Source organism: Bos indicus x Bos taurus, chromosome 9 (genome assembly GCF_003369695.1).
Source record: "Bos indicus x Bos taurus breed Angus x Brahman F1 hybrid chromosome 9, Bos_hybrid_MaternalHap_v2.0, whole genome shotgun sequence".
In the NCBI taxonomy this organism is placed as follows: Eukaryota; Metazoa; Chordata; class Mammalia; order Artiodactyla; family Bovidae; genus Bos; species Bos indicus x Bos taurus.
Window position 1 is genome coordinate 36,665,239 of NC_040084.1, and position 20,279 is coordinate 36,685,517.

General features: G+C 42.8%; 1 protein-coding gene across 1 annotated transcript; it reads right to left on the reverse strand.

The window, feature by feature from the left end:
• Window positions 1-353: 353 nt before the first annotated feature.
• On the reverse strand, window positions 354-6,455 carry MARCKS (myristoylated alanine rich protein kinase C substrate). Its single transcript, XM_027551171.1, has 2 exons — window positions 5,933-6,455; window positions 354-4,133 (listed from the first exon to the last, which is right to left on the reverse strand). Exons 1-2 carry the CDS (start codon window positions 6,032-6,034, stop codon window positions 3,234-3,236), a joined length of 1,002 nt encoding a protein of 333 aa, XP_027406972.1. The 5' UTR covers window positions 6,035-6,455; the 3' UTR covers window positions 354-3,233.
• Between the last annotated feature and the right edge of the window lie 13,824 nt (window positions 6,456-20,279).

Below are 20,279 nucleotides of genomic sequence, written 5' to 3' on the forward strand. Positions count from 1 at the left end.
CCTCCCAGTTGGATCTACCTGATATATAGAAAAGCAAAAAGGAACCCTTCCTCCAAATCCTTAACCTTAATTGCAAAAGTTTATTGTTTATATCCATGAAGGGGAAATGTAAATAAATTATATTGTTTCTCAAATACATTAAGTTCTATCATTAGTTTTTGACTTGTGAGCATTGTAACTCACTTTCAATGGATTTAATTTTATATCCTACGTATGATGTCAAGCATACCTTCTAAATTCCTTAAACTGAATAAGTTATACTTACCATCAACACTGAAGATGTAAAATTTTTCTCTAAAACTTGCATTTTATAGTTAAATCTGTAAAAAATCCTATTTTAGCAAGCTTGATTATATCAACTGTTAAAACTTTATTTTACAAGCAATAGGAATTGGATCAAATAATTATTATAATCCAGAGGAATTATTTTATAACCATAGCAAATGCCATTATACACACTGCCAATACAGATTTAATAGACAATACTGAACTGTACAAGAAGTTATTTATTTTTCCTTAATCTCAAAGCTATTTTAGTAATACAAAAAGCCATATTAACATTTCTCCATTAGAAAACAATGTGATGTACAAAACTTTGGATGAAAAGATATATGTCAAATTTCACTTAATCATTTGGTGGAAAATCCACCACTTCATCGATACCACCCAAAGTGTTTTAGGCAATGATTAAAATCAAAGTAAGCATCTTAATAAACTCCAGCTGTTAAAAAAAAAACAGACCTAGCAATATAGTTGGCTACATAGTATTTTTGACTACTCAGGGTTACTTTTTAAAATCCATTTTTTTTTCTGAGTCCTACCACATACCAAGTGCTGTACTTGTCCAAGTAGGTATTTGAGGAAAAGTTGGTAAGGTAGAAGACCCCATAAAGCAGTCCTTTGGTTACCGTATTTGACTTTTAACTTTTAAACGTCCTCCAAGATCAAGGAACCCCAACTAAAAGTACACACTCTTCCAAGTGTTATTTGATTTTATTAGTGGGGAGGGTGTTGGTAAAGAGGTCATGAACTATTATTTATAATCCATTATTCCAATTAAAAGCACATGTCAGAAACTAATTTGTTATTTTTCTAATGAGTTTAAGATCTGGCATTCAGTTATTACCAACGTGGTTCACCCTACAAGGCACACTGCTCAAAAACAGCAAAGCAGGTATGCATAAATGCTTTTCTTTGCATTTAGTGAAGTAATATTTGATAGCCATATTTATCTTAAAATTCAGTTTTTTAAGGTTCAGTGAAGAAAATAAATCCAGTTATGGGGTGGTAAAGAGCAAAGAAAGTTAACTAGTAAATTATTTCTATACAAAGAAATTTTATTCTCTATCTTTTCCTTTGAATAACAAGATACTAACACACTATTTTCATTAAAAAAAAAAAAAATGCTTGCAACTATTTAACTGAAGCAAGTACAAAGGCCCATAAACCAACAGTATCGTCCATTCATCACCATTACTTCTTTACATTAAGCTTGTTCTCCTAAAGTATAATGCATACTCTAAGCTATAACTTGGAAATTAGCCAAGCACTAAGCAATTACAATGGCAGGTAATACACCATCAGTTTTTAAAACACTTTCGGTCACTTTTCATGACCCACCTCCAGTTTGAATTGAATATATTCTCAGTATAAATTTGTTTTGGGATCCGCATGACAAAAAAAAATGTAATTTTATGACATTTTCACATAAGACATTTAAATAGTCTTCAGTTCATACCACTTTTGTATTAAATGATTCATCCTGACATGCTATATATAACTACAATAAAAATAACCAATTTTTAAAGAAAACTAAATGCAGATGTTAACAGATTTGACATGGAATGTTGTAAGATATTCCTGTACGTAATCTGATACTACTGATTATAAATTTACGAGTTTGAAAAACTTCAGATTAAAAACCACAAGAAAAATTTACTCTTGATGGCATGCAAGATCTTTTTCAAAATGAAACCAGGACCTCAAAGTCTCAGTATTTTATCAGAACATAAAGAAACACAACAAATTTGTACATTTTATTCACATTTATTTTTCGCTTTTAGTGTGCTCACAGAAAATTAGAACACCTTAAGCAGGAGTTTAATAGCAATTTTTGTAAGCAAAGTTACATTCCATCTCTAAGTCAAATTGGTCAAAGCTTCTCCAGTATTTACAAAACATGATAGACAAGATGCTACACAAAACCATTGCATCTGAAGATTTTTTCCTTATTCTCAAAGACGACTGGAAAAGAAAGCATTGTCTGCTGTAATCAAAAACATACCACAGTATAAACAGTAACCATTCCACTTATCACAGCTTGGTTGAGTTTAAAATTTGTGTTTAAAAGGTCCAAGATGACTGCAGTTTTACAAAAATGGGCAGGGTGGAAAGTTGCAAACTTCATGTGCTTCTGGATATCAAGATTTGTTTTTATACAATAGTCACAGTTAAAAACACCCTGCTGGTAATACATAATTACACTTTATTAAGGTCATAAACCAGCAATAAACAATAAAGCCTATACAACTTGTAGTTCTACTTAATCACTGACTGGTACAGCTAACATGAGATAAGTGAAAAGTTCCTATGGTTTAAATGAACTCCTAAGACTATGATCTTTTTAAAAATCTGGGTATCGGTGTTTTTTTTTTTTCCTCTTTCCTTCTTAGTCAAGACTTGTAGTGTTGTAAACCTGCCTCACAAAATACATCGTAATAACTTTTCTTAAAAAAAAAAAAAAAAGACTAAGCCTTTACACCATCATTTCTAGTGGTACATTATCTTGGCAATGTTATGCACCACTTAAATTTCTCCATGGTGGCCCCTATCACTTCATCTGATATCCCTTTTTGACCCACCCATCTCCTTCATATATGGGCATGTCCATAGATTGACAAAGAAAGTTTACAATTTTGAATAAAGATGCAAAGTATGCAAAAAACATTAATACTGATGCAAAAAATAAAAATAAAAGAGAAACAAGGCAGAGGAAGGTATTTAAGCTCTCCTCGACCTGTTGGAATGGTGGTAACAGAATGATCTGAGATGGGATCTGTGGGGAGTGGGTTAAAAACAAAATTTGTTGTTTAAAAAAAAGTAAAATAAAAAAAGACATCTTTAAAATCAATCCCTGGTTGTAGACAAGTTCTCCAAAACCAGTACCTGGCACCACTCCAACAAACAAACGGGGGGAGAAAAGTTCTTCGATTATCTCAAAAAATCTTGCCCTTTTACTCGGCTGCCTCCGCTGGGGGCGCTTCTGGACTGCACTCGGGCTGGGCCTCCTGTGAGGGGGCTGCGCAGGCTGACGACGCCGGGGCGGCCGCTGCCTCCTCAGCGGGGGCCGCCTCCTGCTCTGGGGGCACGCCGGGCCCGGCGGCCGAGGGCGCCTCGCAGCCGGCCGCGCTGACCCCGGCCTCTTCTGCCTTCTCTTCAGCCTTGCTGGGCTCCTCGACGGCCTTAGCCTCCTCGCTGGCGGGCGGCTTCTCGGGCGCGACGGCAGCCTCCTCGGGCTTGGCCTCCTGCGGGTCGCCCCCCGCCGCCCCCTCCTCGCCCGCGGCCGCCTCCTCGCCTGGCGCCGCTGTCGGCTCCCCGGGGGCCGCACCCGCCTCGCCGGCGGCCGCAGCGGCGCCCCCAGAGGCCTCGTCCTTGCCGCCTTCGGCGGAGGCGCCGGCGGCCCCTTCGGCCTCACCGCCCTCTCCTGCCTCCTTCTTGTTCTTCTTGAAGGAGAAGCCGCTCAGCTTGAAAGACTTCTTGAAGGAAAAGCGCTTCTTTTTTTTTTTCGGCGTCTCGTTGCTGGGCGAGGGCGTGGCCCCGTCCTCAGCCTTCGGCGAAGACGTCGAGGAGGCGGCAGAGGCGGCCTCCCCCTCGGCGGCCGTGGGTGAGCCGGGCTCGGCGGCCTCGCCCTCCACGGGGGCCTCCTTCTCCACGGGGCTGGCCCCGGCGTCGGGGGCAGCGGCGGCCGGCTCATCTTTCTCGGCCGCGGCAGGCGACGCTGCCCCACTCCCGGCGGCCGCGGGCTCCTCCTTGTCGGCCGCCGGGGCGCTGCCGTTGGCCTGCAGCTCCTCCTTGGCGCCGGGCTCGGCGGCCGCGGGAGAAGCATCGCCGTTTACCTTCACGTGGCCATTTTCCTGCGGGGCAGAGAAAGCGGGAGGTCACTGAGGGGGCCCGGGCCTGTCATCCCCGCCCCCACTTCTGGACCGGGAGGGTCCACCGTCCCTCCGGGCCCCTCAGGTTTTGCAGATCCTCTCCCTTATGGGGAGGCGGGGTTGGATGCCCCGACGAGAGTTCCTCGAAGACCTGGGGCAGTGGTGTTTGGGGTGCCTAAAGGCACTGCGGGGGCCTTGACCACGCAACAAATTCCGAGGCCTTAAGAGGGCAGAGACTGAAACGTGGAAAGCAAAGGGTAACACATTCCAACCTTCGCCTCATGGGCTTTAGGATAAGAGTCCTATAATAAATGATACACCAAACGCCCGTTGGAAGGAGACACAGACACAGTACCAGAGCCAGTGATCTGTGCCTAGGTTACACGTCCCCTTTTCTCCCTAAACTCCAAAGGCCTCTTCAAAACACCAAGAACTCCCAGGGGGGATCCCAGCGTTCCAGCCCGAAGCGCATGGACTGCGCGCGCGAAGGCCCTACGCCCCAAGACCTGGGGTCGGCAGGGGGCGCTGCGCCTCCACCAGCTGACCTTGGCGCAGGCAGGCGCGGAGGGGCGGGGCCGCCCGGCCACCCCGCCCTACCCGGTCGGGCCCTGCCCGCTGGCCGAGGCGCCCCCGAGCCCGGATAGCGCAGCCCAGAGTCCGCAAACAAAGCTCAGGTGGCATCCTGGTCGGCATAAAACCAACAAGGCAGGGGGAAAACCATTATTTCAGAGGTCTTGTCTCTGCTTCCACGCCCACCTTTGCCTGTGATTCTGAGAAGCCCGGGCGCGCCCCGGCGGCTCATTTTGCATTTTTAACGGGTTCAAAGCCTCTTGGCAGAGCCTGCCTTTCCTATTAGGTTAGGGCAGGCGAAGCAACACGGTCTCTGCTCTAGGAAAAGAGGCGTGGTGATTGCCCGGTGTTTGTGAAGCAGCCACCCTTGGCCGACCTCTCGCGCCCACCCAACTGTGGCCATCTGCCTGGATTCGGGCAGCGCCGGGGCAGCCCCCGCAGTGGTCCAGGCGCCACGCACACCAACAATCTCGACTGAAACACACGAACTGCCTCCTGTTGACCATCTGGACAGGTTCTTCAAGGACCCACAGTCTTCCCACCCTAGGGAGACCATTTAAAAGTCAGATGGGTGTGTAATTCCACAGACAACTACGAATAAAGACTTAGAACAGTGAGAAAAGCCCATCGAAAGGTAGTGAAACCTGCCCACCTCCAGCCACCCAGCAACCTTTCCAAGAACCCAGGTCACGCCACCTCGGTTTACAATAAGACAGCTCTCCTTCCCTCCTCAGCCTTTCTTCACCGCCATCCCTACTGCGCTCCCCCCACCCTTCTCTACCCACACACATACAATCACACCAGAAATCCTGAAGGCGACCCAGTCTCGACAACAGAGAGCCACCAAAACACATTTGTGCCCACCAAGCACAAATGCAACCTGGCTGGGGGTGGGGGTGGGGGTAGCACCTAGCTAGTCAGGTTCTGCCAAGCTCCAAACACGCCATTTTAAACGATTTATCACTTCTTTCCTCCCGTCTACACAAGAATTCGCCAGGATTCTCTGGGAACCATTACTTTGGGAGTCAGAGGAGACCCCACCTATGAGAAATTGACAATTTGGCTATCGCTTTCCATTCAACTTTCAGACTGGAATCTGGCCACGCTTCTCTCCGCCGAATGCGCCTCGGGCACGACCAAGGAGGGAAGGGGAAGGGCCGGGACTAGAGAAAGACACCAAATAAATGACCAGAACCATAGGTAGAATTTACCTGCCCATTCGCTTTAGAAGGCGACGAGGCCACAGCCGCCTCCCCGGGCCTCTCCGCGGTGGCTTCTCCCTTCGCGGCGGTCTTGGAGAACTGGGCACCCATGCTGGTCTTCAACAAAGAAACTCAACAGATCCAAGGAGGGAACAAAGAGCTTCGGGTTGGTGTAACGACGGGGCAAGCGGCAGCAGCAGCGGCAGCAGCAGCGGCGGCAGCAGCACACACACCGGAGGGAGGGGGGAGTGGGGGTGGTGAAGAGGACAGAACAGAACCGATTAAATACACGCCGGATAAAAAAATTTTAGTCGTAGAGATCAAAAAGCAGCAGCGCAGGAGGGAGGGGAAAAGGGTGGAAAAGTCGAGCACAAAAAAAGGAGCCCAAGTGTAGTTTTTAAAAAAAAAGAAGTAATAAAAAAATCCCAGATTTGTAGCCGCACTGTAGACAAGAGGAAAATGGAGAAATCTCCCTGGTTGCTAATAAGATGCGGGGTCCAACGCCCAAGTGCACAGATGAATGGGCTCGCGGGCGCTGACGCGGCCCCCGCGCTCGCCGGCCAATCCGCGCGCCGCACACAAAGCAGGGGGTGGGGCCTGCGCTCCCGGCGAACAATGGAGCCGCGCTTTGCAAACGGTTTGAAAATCAGCCTCAGACCGAGAATTAATGTCCTTCAAATAAATAAATCAATTAAAAAATACCTGCCTTTCGCCTCCTTCTGCTTGAAAATAATAATGCAGTACTGGATTGGCTTGCTTTGTTTGTAATTAATTAACGCGGGGGGGCGGGTACTTGTGGATGAGGGCGGAGAAAGCGTTAACTTGACTCGCTTTGGCTCTAGTCGGTCTATAACCGTGTCTGTCTCCTTCCACTCCCTCCCCTCCCCCATCTTTCCGTGTGTTTATGTGTATGTGTGTGTATGTACGCAAGTTTTTTAGACAATGGTTGGGATTTGGGTGCAGCATGTTTTCTATGTCTGTTCTATATAGGTTTCACAGATCTTGCACAGGGTTTGTTCTTCTAACTGTTGCAAATGTGAATTCGCCCCAAATCCAAAGGTATTTAAACCAAGAAGATCGAATTTCATCAAAAGAGATTGCGAGTTAGAATTAGGTCTGTAGGCCAGATGTGGAAAACGCAAAACCAGCAAGCAGACGAAGCCACACTCCCTTCTCTATTCCACATTGACATGAAATAAAATATTTTGAGATTGGCCTCTGCGCTCATCAACCCTCGCCCCTCCCCCATCCCTTATTAGTGATTACCACCACCCCCCCCACCCCCCGGCACACACAACATTATAAAGTGAGAATCATGAACAAAAGATCGAAAAGGCTTGCATTTTATCACTGTATGAAATGACGGTTTTCCTCTATGGTGAAATGAGACAGTCTAGAGTGTGCGAATCCATATTTACAGTCGGGATGCGATTCGCGTCGCTATGAATCTTTTTCAGTCTGCTGCCAGGATCAGATGGACTCTCTTTTTTCTGAACGTGTGTGAATGTGCAAGCAAGCGAGTGGGATCCTAGAATGAAGGAGGCAGCAGCGATAAAATTCTGAAAAACCGGATTGATTATTACAATTTCTAAGGAGAAATTACATATTGAGAAATACCAAGATCCATGAACGCTCCAAGCCTAACTTGGGTTAGAGAAAAAGCTTCTATAAGGAAACCCAGGGTATCTCCAACTGCATCTCTTGTCGCGGAAATACCAGACGCTATTTGTGCGTGAAAGACAGCGCGCTGATTTAAATAATGGAGGGGGAGAAGGTAGGGGCAAAAATCAAGGATACACACACTTACACATACTCTTATAAGCATTCTCCTACCACCTACATTTTTGCTCCCAAAGTTTTCACTCGTGTCCAAATCAGACTACCTTTTTTCGTTTACATTTAGTGATCCTGAAAAGAATAACCTTTCGTTTATGGAGGTGAGAAGCAGTCGAAAGAATGGTTCATTTCTCCTGGTGCTGGCTCTGAATTCTCAAACAGTTTTATTTTTCTGCTCATTGTAGGGAAATGGGTCACACTCTAGAGTGAAAAAGACGGTTGGTTCAAGCCAATAACTCTTTGTTCAAGTATTGCTTTGAAAGTCACCAAGTTGCAGATCTTTACAAGCTTAGTCTTCTCACTGTCCATTACTTCAGATGCATCATTATTCCATCACGAAGTCATACTCCCCAGAGCCGACGTTAAGGCGTTTCCGTCGAGGTGTATCTTGCCAAACATGTTATCACCCTTAAGGGAGCCCGCTGGCCTGACCCAGGACCTCAGCTGCCGCGATGGATACGAATCCCTTGTAATAGCGGAGTTCCAACTCGAAAAGCAAACTGGTTGATTCAAAAACCACCATCCAGGCGATTCTCAATAGCTCTTTTAAACCGTTGATATCCACCCACCCCCATCGTGAATCGTGCCCCTTTCTTCTGCATCCCCCTCCTGGTTAAACTTGGGGTGTTGCTAGCTAGCTGTCGAATTTTTTCCAGACGCGTTCTTAGCCCTCCATTTGGGGGCTGCTTTTATTGCTCCTTTGTTACCAGGCTGCCGTGTAGCTTTCCCCCCTTTTCTTTCTCGAATGCCTATTTGCCTAGTATCTGCTTGTCTCCTTGACAACGGCCGGGGAAGATTCGGAGCCCAGGGCGGGGGGAGGGGGAAGGGGCGGAGCCGGCGAGAGGGTGGGCAGGGAGGTGGTAGAAGGGAAAGAGGTGCTGAGCGAGAGACAGGGAGACAGACAGCGAAGCAGATGGCCGCGCGAGGGGGCGGGGCCCAGGCGGGGCGTGCGGGGACCCCGAGCGTAGCGAGTGCGATGGAGCCAATCAATTCCCTCAGCTGCACCGGGGCTAGAAAACAAGTGTAAACACGTAGATTCCCTCGCCTGGAGCGGTCGGGTAACTTAGTGTGGAAAAGAGTTTTCTTTAGATAGGAAAGCGCATTTCTAGCGCAGGTTGGAAAGCCGACAGGCCCCAGTAACTGGCGGGGGAGGCAGCTTGCGGGACGCTGCCGGGGGTGGCGGTTGCTGAGGGCTGCGCCAGTGTCGCCTCAGACTCCCCCGGCATTGGGCCAGACGGGGGGTAGGGTGGGGGGGAAGCTCAGAATGCTCGAGGGGGTGAAGGCGGAGGATGGGTGGGGAAGGAAGGGCTGGAAAATGGGAAGAGGTCGCTCTGTCTCGGAAACTACATAATGGCTGGGAAGGACTGCCAAACAAGACTGAAACCGGTAGGAAGTTGTACAATGTAAGTACACAGTTCCTCAGGAGTTCGGTGTTCACACACCCAGAGCTAAATGTTTCAAAAACACCTTTAAGTTAAAAAAAAAAAAAAAAAGATTATTTATATAAATAAGACTAAGGAACCCAAGTGGTCATAGTGAAAATGTAAAACTGGTAACCAACTCACCAGGAGTACAAATTCTTTATTTGCATTTTTAAAGCACACACTAGGATATTTCTAAGATGTTAACGATCTGTATATAGTTTTCTCTAGAAGAAGAACGCTTTATTTTATTTAAGATATCTCAAAGTTATTTTTTCCCCTTATGTTAGCAGTAGAAGGAATTTTTAGAAATGGTTCCACAGATTCTTGAGGGACTACTGTATGCCGCACATATTGATGTAGGCCTTGTTTTCTCACTAGTGAACAAGAGAGACGAAGTTCCTAGCCTCAAGGTGCTTACTTCCCATGCCGTCGCTGCTTGCAGGTTCTTGTTCCTCACAACTTACTGAATCCTTGTTCCCTTGCTCCCTGTAGTGGAAGGACAGAGTCCTAACCACTGGTTTTGTTGTTGTTGAGTTGCTAAGTCATTTCCAACTCTTTGTGACCCCATGGACTGTGGAACGCTAGGCTTCCCTGTCCTTCACTATTTCCCTGAGTTTGCTCAAACTCATGTCCATTGTGTCCATGATGCCATCCAAGCATCTCATTCTCTGTAGGCCACTTCTCCTGCCCTCAGTCTTTCCCAGCATCAGGGTCTTTTCCAGTGAGTCAGTTCTTCGCATCAGGTGGCCAAAGTATTAGAGCTTCAGCTTCAGCATCAGTCCTTCCAATGAATATTCAGGGTTTATTTCCTTTGGGATTGACTGGTTTGATCTTCTTGCTCTCCAAGAGACTTTCAAGAGTTCACTAGCACCACAGTCGGAAAGCATTAATCCTTTGGCACTCAGCTTTCTTTATAATCTGACTCTGTACTGCCAAGGAATTCCCAAGGAGCTTGCATTTTAGTAGATAGTCTGCTTTAGAGGAAGTGGATTATCTAGTTTCATCTCTTCTCTTACCAGATATTGTCAGTTGGCAGAACCAGGAATAGAGTTCACTGCCTTGATGATTCCAAGTCTCCAGCTTCTTCCATTACTTCTGGTGCTTACCTTCTTTTGATGGCACAGATTTATTGGTAGGTTGCTTATTCATTCCCGAATTACTTAATTCAGCTCCTGCTGAGTACCTGGAAGGTGCTAGACATTCAGCTGACACCCCTGACGCCAGGGAAGAGGATGAACATGTCTGTCCTCACTTGTAACTTCCATTTCACATTATTGTGTCTTAAAACTTCTTAGAATATGAAGAAAGAGAACAAAGGATGGGATTATGTGTGGTTAAAAAAAAAAAAAAGATGAGGGGCACTTTCTAGATTCCAAATTAAATATACCTTTTTCATTTGACATTCATTCAGCATTCATTCATTCAGAAAATACAAGATCCCACTGTATTTATGGTGTTATGCTCCATTTTTCATCTCAGATTTTATATTATCTGAACTTTAATTCCACATAAGTTGATTAGTTTGGAGTATAGCATGGAGCAGAGCAGACACAGCCTCTCATTCATTCAATAGGTATTTTTTGAATTCCTATCACGTGCTAGGCATGTGAAACATCAGTGAACAAAAGAGACAAGAAATCTTTATGGAGCTTACATTTTAGACAAAGGAGAAAAACAAAATTTAACAAATATAAATAAGCAGTTTATCTTTTTACCTTTTCACACTGTTCATTGGGTTCTTGAAGCAAGAATACTGGAATGGTTTGCCATTCCCTTCTCCAGTGGGCTTCCCTGGTGGCTCAGAGGTTAAAGCATCTGCCTGGAATGCGGGAGACCCGGGTTCGATCCCTGGGTCAGGAAGATCCCCTGGAGAAGGAAATGGCTACCCACTCCAGTACTCTTTTGCCCGGAGAATCCCATGGAGGGAGGAGCCTGGTAGGCTACAGTCCATGGGGTCGCAGAGTGGAGGGAGGAGCCTGGTAGGCTACAGTCCATGGGGTCGCAGAGTCGGACACGACTGAGCAACTTCACTCACTCACTCACTCACTCTCCAGTGAAAGAAAAGAGTGAAAAAGCTAGGTTGATACTCAGCATTCAGAAAACTAACATGGTAGGCTACAGTCCATGGGGTCGCAGAGTCGGACACGACTGAGCAACTTCACTCACTCACTCACTCACTCTCCAGTGAAAGAAAAGAGTGAAAAAGCTAGGTTGATACTCAGCATTCAGAAAACTAACATCATGGCAGCCTGTTCCATCACTTCACGGCAAATAGATGGGGGGAAAAGTGGAAACAATGACACATTTTATTTTCTTGGACTTCAAAATCACTGCAGATGGTGACTGCAGTCATGAAATTAAAAGACACTTGCTCCTGAAAGAAAAGCTGTGACAACCCTAGACAGTGTTACTATAAGACAGAGACTTCACTTTGCTAACAAAGGTCTACATAGTCAAAGCTAGGTTTTTTCCCAGTAGTCATATACAGATGTGAGAGTTGGATCATAAAGAAGGCTGGGCACTGAAGAATTGATACCTTCAAATTGTGGTGCTATGGAGTACTTTTGAGAGTCCCTTGGAGAGCAAGGAGATCAAACCAGTCAATCCTAAAAGAAATCAACCTGAATATTCATTGGAAGGACTGAGGCTGAAGCTCCAATTCTCTGGTCACCTGATGGGAAGGGCTGACTCATTGGAAAAGACCCTAATGCTGGGAAAGAGTGAGGGCAGTAAGAGGGTGACAGAGGATGAGATTGTTGGATGGTATCAGTGAGCAAACTGGGAGGTAGTGAAGAACAGGGAAGCCTGATGTGCTGCAGTCCATGGGGTTGCAAAGAGTTGGACATGACTTAGCAACTGAACAATAACAACAAGCAGATTATATGGAAAACTAGCAGTACATTAAGTGTTGGGAAGGGGGTGGGTCTGGAACAAAGTAAGGGGGATGTGAGTGCAGGGTTTGAATTCTATATAGGAGGGCAGGAAAGGCCTTGCTTGCTGAGAAGATAAACTGTGAGCAGATTTGAAGAAGTGAGGGAATTGATAAGGTGCTTCTAACCTAACAAGAGAAGTAAAAATGAAACAAAAAGATCACAAATAGGTAAGTAATTATAAATAATAACATGTGCTCTGAAGGAAAATTTGGGTTTAAGAAGGCCACTTTAAAGTAGGAAACCTAAAGAGGAAACCTTTAGGTATAAGTAGGCTTTAGCCTGGTAAAGAGGTGGAGGGTTGTGTTCAGACGGAGGAAAGCCCCCGAGGAGGGAAGAGTTCAAATGGATTTGGGGGGAAGGTCAAGAGATTGGTTTGGACATGTTTTTGGATGCCTTTAAAATATCCTAGTGGAAGAGTTAAGTGTGCAGATGTAAGAGTCTGGAGCTCAGAGTTTGGTTTGGAATGTAAATAGAGATATGTGATCATTCCATATGTAAATACTTCCTGAAGCCAAGTCATGAAAGTACACCAAGAGAGTGCAGAAGCACACCCTAAATACCTTCTGCCTTAAGAGGCTGGGTAGGTATGTGTCAGTTATACCTTAATAAAGCATAGCGTAATTTAACAAAGTAATAAAATAATTGAACAGTAAAAACAAAAAGAGTGAGGCTGGGTAGAAAAGGAGGCTAGCTGGCAAAGAAGATTGAGAAGGAACCTCTAAGGAGACAGAAAACCAGAAGAGTGTGGGGTCTGGGAAATCAGTGAAGACAGTGTCTCAGGGAGTGGTTAGTTTTGTCAAATGCTGTTGAGAAGTCAAATAAAAGACTGAAACGTTTCCATTGGTTGTTGCTGGTTACGAAACAGTGTTCTGTATGCAGAATATAGAAGTTACTAGTTACGGGCTGCAGAGCAGTTTTTATCTTACGTTGAAAGTGGAATCCAGATTTAATATGTTGAACAGTTAATAGGAGGTAAAGAAGATGACAATATAAATAGTCCCTTCTTTATGAAGTTTGACTGGGTAGAGGGTGTAGATAGACAGGGAAGTAGCTGTAATGGGATGATAGAATATTTTTTGTTTGGATTTGGGTTGACTTGGATGGAAGATAATAGAGCAAAGTTGACTGCTCTGAAAATTAATCCAGTAAAAGGGAAATGTAACCAGTATAACATTGAAAAGGAATAATGAATGGAATGAGACCTCTAAGAATGAAGGAGGGGATGGAGATGTAGGGCACATGCTGAAATACTGAATTTTGAAAGACTTTGCTCCTTTCCTGTGACAGAAGAGGATGGTCAAGACTGACTCCCAGGAAGATGAGAGGTTTTCCTTCTGATGGTTTTTACTTGCCTTTGAAATTCATCAGCTAAGGGTGAAGAAGAGAAGTTTGAGTTTGATTATGTTACAGAAGGTAGGAAATAGTAATTGGGAAGCACAGGGTATAGTAAGAGACTTTTGGGTATAGTAAGAGACTTTTGGGTATAGTAAGATTTTAAAGCAATAATGAGTGCCCATTTGATGTTGATAAATCCCGATGATGATTACTCAGTATATCAGAGTTTCTCTCTTGGTATAAACTCTTAAAATTATTTAATTTTGGCTGTACTGGGTCTTTGTTGCTGCGTGCAGACTCTGCCTAGTTGCAACGAGCAGGGGCTACTCTAGTTGTGGTAAGCGGGCTTCTTGTTGTGGTGGCTTCTTTTGTTGCAGAGCACAGGCTCTAGGGCGTGTGGGCTTCAGTAGTTGAGACTCCTGGAGTCTACAGCGTAGGCTCAATAGTTGTGGCACACGGGCTTAGCTGCTCTGTGGCATGTGGTAACTTCCTAGATCAGGGATCAAATCTCTGTCTCTTGCATTGGCATTCTGTACCACTGAGCCACCAAGGAAGCCCTCATACAAACTCTTAACTGAATAGTCATATTTATTACAATCCTCTTTAAGATTACCAGCTATTCACTTTCCCAGCTTATACCCAATTTTTCAAAATTATAGTTGATTTACAGTGCTGTGTCACTTACTGCTCTATAGCAAAGTGACTCTGTTATACACACACACACACACACAGCCTTTTTCGTATTCTTTCTTGTATGGTTTATCACAGGCTATTGAATATAGTCTCCTGTGCTGTATGGTATAGCCCCTTGTTGTTTATCCATTCTGTATGTACCAGTTTGCATCTTCTAATGTCAAACTCACAATGCAACCCTCTCCAGCCTTGCCACCCCCTTGGCAAACACGAGTCTATTCTCTGTGTCCCTGATTCTGTTTCTGTTTCATAGATAGGTTCATTTGTGTCATAGTTTAGATTGCACATATAAGTGATATCATGTGGCATTTGTCTTTCTGACTTAACTTTACTTAGTATGATATTCTCTAGTTGCATCCAGGTTGCTGCAAATGGCATTATTTCGTACTTTTTATGGTTGAATAGTATCCCGTTGTATATATGTACCACATCACTATCCATTCATCTGTTGATGGGCATTTATGTTGTTTCCACGTCTTGGCCATTGGGAATAGTGCTGCTACTAATTGTATGATGCCTATACCATCAGTATCTGCACAAAAATATAGATTAAACTGACTGCTTTTATAAAGCTCTATTTCAGTTAATCCTGTATGGTTTTGTACAGATATGTATAAACAGAATGGAGTAGGGAAGAGAACCTACTAGGCACTAGGTACTGTACTGTGTGAGCTTGTGCTAAGCTTCTATTTCACCCGTACAGCAGACCCATGGACTTGAATAATTATCCCCATTTTACAGATTTGGAAATTGATGTTCAGTAAGATTTGGAAAGTGAAATTCAACTACTATGTTAACCATTGTCTGTTGAGGGCTATATGATTTTAGGAATCTAATAAAATTTCAAATGATAGTAATAGCACAATGGAATCTCATAGTAGGGGCTTCATTAATTTTTTAATAGGTACCATGTACTGAATGGAGAAGGTGATGGCATCCCATTCCAGTACCCTTGCCTGGAAAATCCCATGGACGGAGGAGCCTGGTCACTTTCACTTTTCACTTTCATGCATTGGAGAAGGAAATGGCAACCTACTCCAGTGTTCTTGCCTGGAGAATCCCAGGGACAGCGGAGCCTCGTGGGCTGTCATCTATGGGGTCGCACAGAGTCGGACACGACTGAAGCGACTTACCAGCTTACCAGCGTGTACTGAAACGTTAAACTTTGCTTTTGTGTTCTTTATTAACTATCCAATAACACTCAAATAGAAAGATTTCTTTCATGGTTGGGAAATATCAGCATCACTGGTTATCTGATCTGAAGACTCAAGGATTAACACACCTACAAAAGGAATGAAGTTTCTGGAATGTTAGATCCCCTCCAGATACTTAGGTGATTACTACAAAACCGCTGGAAGCTTGAGTATGTTTCTGATTACTGCTCTTCAGGCATATTGATTAACTTAGCAAGATTTTTTATATTTGAAAAACTTACCGAAGGGTAAGATACATTCTAGGTGATAGAAAGATTAAAGAAAAAAAAGGAAGAAAACAAAATTTTAAAGAAAAAAGTTTTTGCCAGAAATTTTGAATCAAAGCTTATCTACAGTAGCATTCCCTAAAAGTTGCAGTATTTACCCTTCAAGGGACAGGCTGAAAACTTTCCATGTCAGCTTTTGAAAGACCTGAGTTAAAAGGGAGAGAGAAACAGGCAAGTAAATAAAGAAAAGCAATCAAAGTTAACATTAAAAGGATCAGGTTCCTAGTCTTACAGAGTTATCTAATTAACTAGTTAGCCAGAAGGGACAGTAGAAAATTCACATGGAAAAAAGTTGACTCTTCAGTGTGATAGCATAGGAACCATGTAAAGGTTAGTTTTTCATTGTTATTTTAAAGACATAAATACTTTCTGATATTAAAAAGTAGATTAAATCCCTGGCTAGAATGAGATACTTAAACTATTCTATGGCTCAAGAAATTAAATTATAAAATTATATTAAATATCTTTATTACAAATAATAATGGCATCTTTAAAAAATGATATGTTAACCTTTAGAAATCACTTGTTGCAATCAATAAATTGACAAGTTTTTATTAAGCTACTACTAAACCAGACCTCTGTAAGACCCCCTCTGTGTAATGGACATTTCAGTGTCTTCAGTGCTCTGTTGGGCTTTCTGATGGAATGATTGGGAAGGATGCTGACATTCATTTGCTCAGCTGGTATTTATTAAGTTTCTACTTTACACCAGGCACTGGATAATAGCACTCTGCCTATGATAGCTCACCGAATCCCCAGAGGTTACGTAATACGCTCAGATTTTTGTTGCTTATAAGTGGTCTGGGCTGGATTGGGTTGTGAATCCAGCTCTTGGTGGTTCCAAAGCTTCTGGCACTGTTTCCCTGGATACCATGCTGTATTAGAGTAAGAATTTTATGGGATGTTTCCAGTTCTCCTGGAAGTTATAAAAATGCCCAAGAGACACTAAAAATTAACTAAAAGGCATTCAAGTTCATTTATCCATTGTGAGAGAAATACTTAGGGCCAGGTATAAAATGAGAATTAGTATTCAAAAAATGACACACACACACACACACACACACACACACACACTCACTCACTCAGAATCTGAAAGATCAGATTCTTGAACCTGGCACCATCCTTAGAAACTTTATCCATAATATAGTTATTGCAGAGTAGATACTGGTATAATTAAATTAAAACATGGTTAAGTTGCACTCAGAACTTACCTTTATCTTTTCTGGAGACAAAAATGTGAGTCTGGGTGAGGGCAGAGTGAAGCCGTTGGAATGTAGGTAAAATAGAATGTAGAACTCAAGAGAGGAAGTTACTTTTGGGAAGGAAATCAAGATATGAGATGTGTCTGGGAGCTGAGACCAGAGATGAGAAGGTGCAGACCTTCACAGCACCACTGTGGGAAGTCTGTGAGCATTCCTGGGAAGAAAGAAAATTGTAACAGAGAATGTAGGGGTGATAAGAATGGGGTATTCTTCCATTAAGTCTGCAGTTGAAATTTGATGTACATTTTGGTTGTATGTGCTGCGTAGCTCAGTTGTGTCTGACTGCTTGCGATCCCATGGACTGTGGCCCCCCGCCAGGCCCCTCTGTCCATGGAATTTTCCAGGCAAGAATACTGGAATGGGTTGCATTTCCTCCTCCAGGGGATCTTCCTGACCCAGGGATCCTACCCATGTGTCCTGTATCTCCTGCATTGGCAGGCAGATTCTTTCCATTGTGTCACCTGGGAAGCCTCTTGGGTTGTACAATAGGTTTTAAAATGTAAAGCAGTATTACGTATATTTCATTTGATACTCACAGTAAATTCAGGCATCAGTTAATTCCCAGTTATAAGAGAGCTGAATAATTTGCCTGAAGTTCTACATATGGCTGCTCACACCCGCCAGTATCTTGTGGTCGGCTGGGACAGGCAGGGACTGTCTCAGTGGCTCTTCCTGCTGTCTCTGCCCTTGTGTAGCATTTTTCCGCTCCCATTCCACCTTAATAACTTAATAAAAAGAGAATCATGCCACATTTCAATTGATTTTGAGTTTTATTCTCATTGCTTCAAATATTACTTCTATGCTAGTGATGTTAAAATCAGAAATTCCTGTCCTAACTGCTACCCCACATTCCAGATCTGTATTTTCTGCTATATCATTACTGATCTGGGCGTTGCTGTGGGTATTTCTCACCACTCCCTCAAACTCAGGTTATCATTTTCCCACCTAAACCAGCATCACATTATGAAAGGATTTCTTTGGTTTTCTTGACATTTTGACTTATTCCTCTCCTTGACTTTCCAGGCTAAGAATAGAACCATATGTAAGACCTTCTTCAAGATTCAGTATGACCAAACTAGTCTGCTACCAATTAGAATTAAAAACTAAAACTACTGGTTCCATGTTATGTATGTATGTATGTCTGAGTCCCTTTCCTGTTCACCTGAAATTATCACAACGTTGTAATTGGCTATACCACAATACAAAATAAAAAGTTAAAATAAAAAAAAGAAAAAACTAAAACAAACTAACCATCTAAAACAAAACCTGAAGCTTTTACGTGTTTAGTCAGCCCATAAACTTCTCTTTCCATCTCTACTATCTTTCTTTAACATTTTGAACACAGTTTTCTTATGTTGACTATTACTATTATTTACTATTAATAAATTACTATTCATTAGACTTTATAAAAATAATTCTATAACAAGGAAAGTACTGGGATTTTCATTGTATAATTTATTGAAACTCAGAATACTCCATAGATCATCTTTCTCAAGTTATGTTGATTTTTTTTCCTTTCAAACATCTTTCATATTTTCTCAATATGTGGTAAAACTGATGTCAAGATATTTAAGGCATCTGCCTAAATTACCTCATTGCTAGTTTCTCCCCTTTGTAGGGCAAGCATAGACCATATGCCTAGGGCAAGCATATGCCACCAGAAGGGGTAAAATGTCCCCCTGAGAGGAGGAGAAGAGAAAACAGCAGCTAAAAAAAATCATAGACATTGCCTTCTGATTATGTGGACAAGACCAGTTTTTCCTTCTTCATGAAAAAATTTTGTATGTAACATTTCTTTTTCTCACACTGACACTTAATTTCCTTGGCTGGATCTCTTTTTTTTTTTTTTATCTGCATTGTTTTTTAAATGTCCTAAGTACTTTTAGTGAATTTAAACTATACAATGTCCATTAATTGACTAAAACAGGTAATAATTCTCCCTATATTTTTAATTGGAGGCTAATTACTTTACAGTATTGTGTGGTTTTGCCATACATTGACATGAATCCGCCATGGGTGTACATGTGTTCCTCATCCTGAACCCCTCTCCCCTCTCCCTCCCCATCCCATCCCTCAGGGTCACCCCAGTGCACTGGGCCTGAGCACCTTGTCTCATGCATCGAACCTGGACTGGAGATCTGTTTCACATATGATAATACACATATTTCAATGGTATTCTCTCAAATCATCCCACCCTTGCCTTCTCCCACAGAGTCTAAAAGACTGTTCTTTACATCTGTGTCTCTTTTGCTGTCTCGAATATAGGATCATCATTACCATCTTCCTAAATTCAATATATATGCATTAGTATACTGGTGTTTTTCTTTCTGACTTATGTCACTCTGTATAATAGGCTCCAGTTTCATCCACCTCATTAGAACTGATTCAAATGTATTCTTTTTAATGGCTGAGTAATATTCCATTGTGTATATGTACCACAGTTTTCTTATCCATTCATCTGCTGATGGACATCTAGGTTGCTTCCATGTCCTGGCTGTTGTAAACAGTGCTGCGATGAACATTAGGGTACACGTGTCTCTTTCAATTCTGGTTTCCTCGGTGTGTATGCCCAGGAGTGGGGTTGCTGGGTCGTATGGCAGTTCTATTTCCAGTTTTTTAAGAAATCTCCACATTGTTCTCCATAGTGGGTGTACTAGTTTGCATTCCCACCAACAGTGTAAGAGGGTTCCCTTTTCTCCATACCCTCTCCAGCATTTATGGCTTGTAGACTTTTGAATAGCAGCCATTCTGACTGGCGTGAGATGGTACCTCATTGTGGTTTTGATTTGCATTTCTCTGAAAATGAGTGATGTTGAGCATCTTTTCATGTTTGTTAGCCATCTGTATGTCTTCTTTGGAGAAATGTCTGTTTAGTTCTTCGGCCCATTTTTTGACTGAGTCATTTATTTTTCTGGAATTGAGCTGCAGGAGCTGCTTGAACATTTTTGACATGAATTCTTTGTCAGTTGCTTTGCTTGCTATCATTTTCTCCCATTCTGAAGGCTGGCTTTTCTCTCCCTATATTTGTATTCTTTTCATTAGAAGGGAAAAGATATCTGCAATTTTGAGTTGACAAAATTCATGTTGTTATAATGTGGTGTCTTGAGAGTATCTCATAATAAGCAAAAAACTATTATTATATTTTAGACGTTGTTTTTTTAATAATAATTTGATATTTATTTGATTCATTCAATTTAATGGGAGAAAACAGTGAAAAATTATTTGACACCAGATAGGTAAATATTATTATGTCTGTATCTTTCAACTTATTTTTTTAAGTTGTTAATGAGTCTTGAGAATGACTCTGAAACACATTAAGATGTAGTTTATGTCACTGTATAAATATATATGTTACATCATATATTATTTAAATTTGAATTATATATTATGTAT

Excerpts from the sequence above, each read along its gene's own strand:
- MARCKS (XM_027551171.1), bottom strand. The coding sequence starts at position 6,034 with ATGGGTGCCCAGTTCTCCAAGACCGCCGCGAAGGGAGAAGCCACCGCG. Across the intron at positions 4,134-5,932 it reads CTTCTAAAGCGAATGGGCAG|GAAAATGGCCACGTGAAGGT; the intron begins GTAAATTCTACC and ends TCTGCCCCGCAG.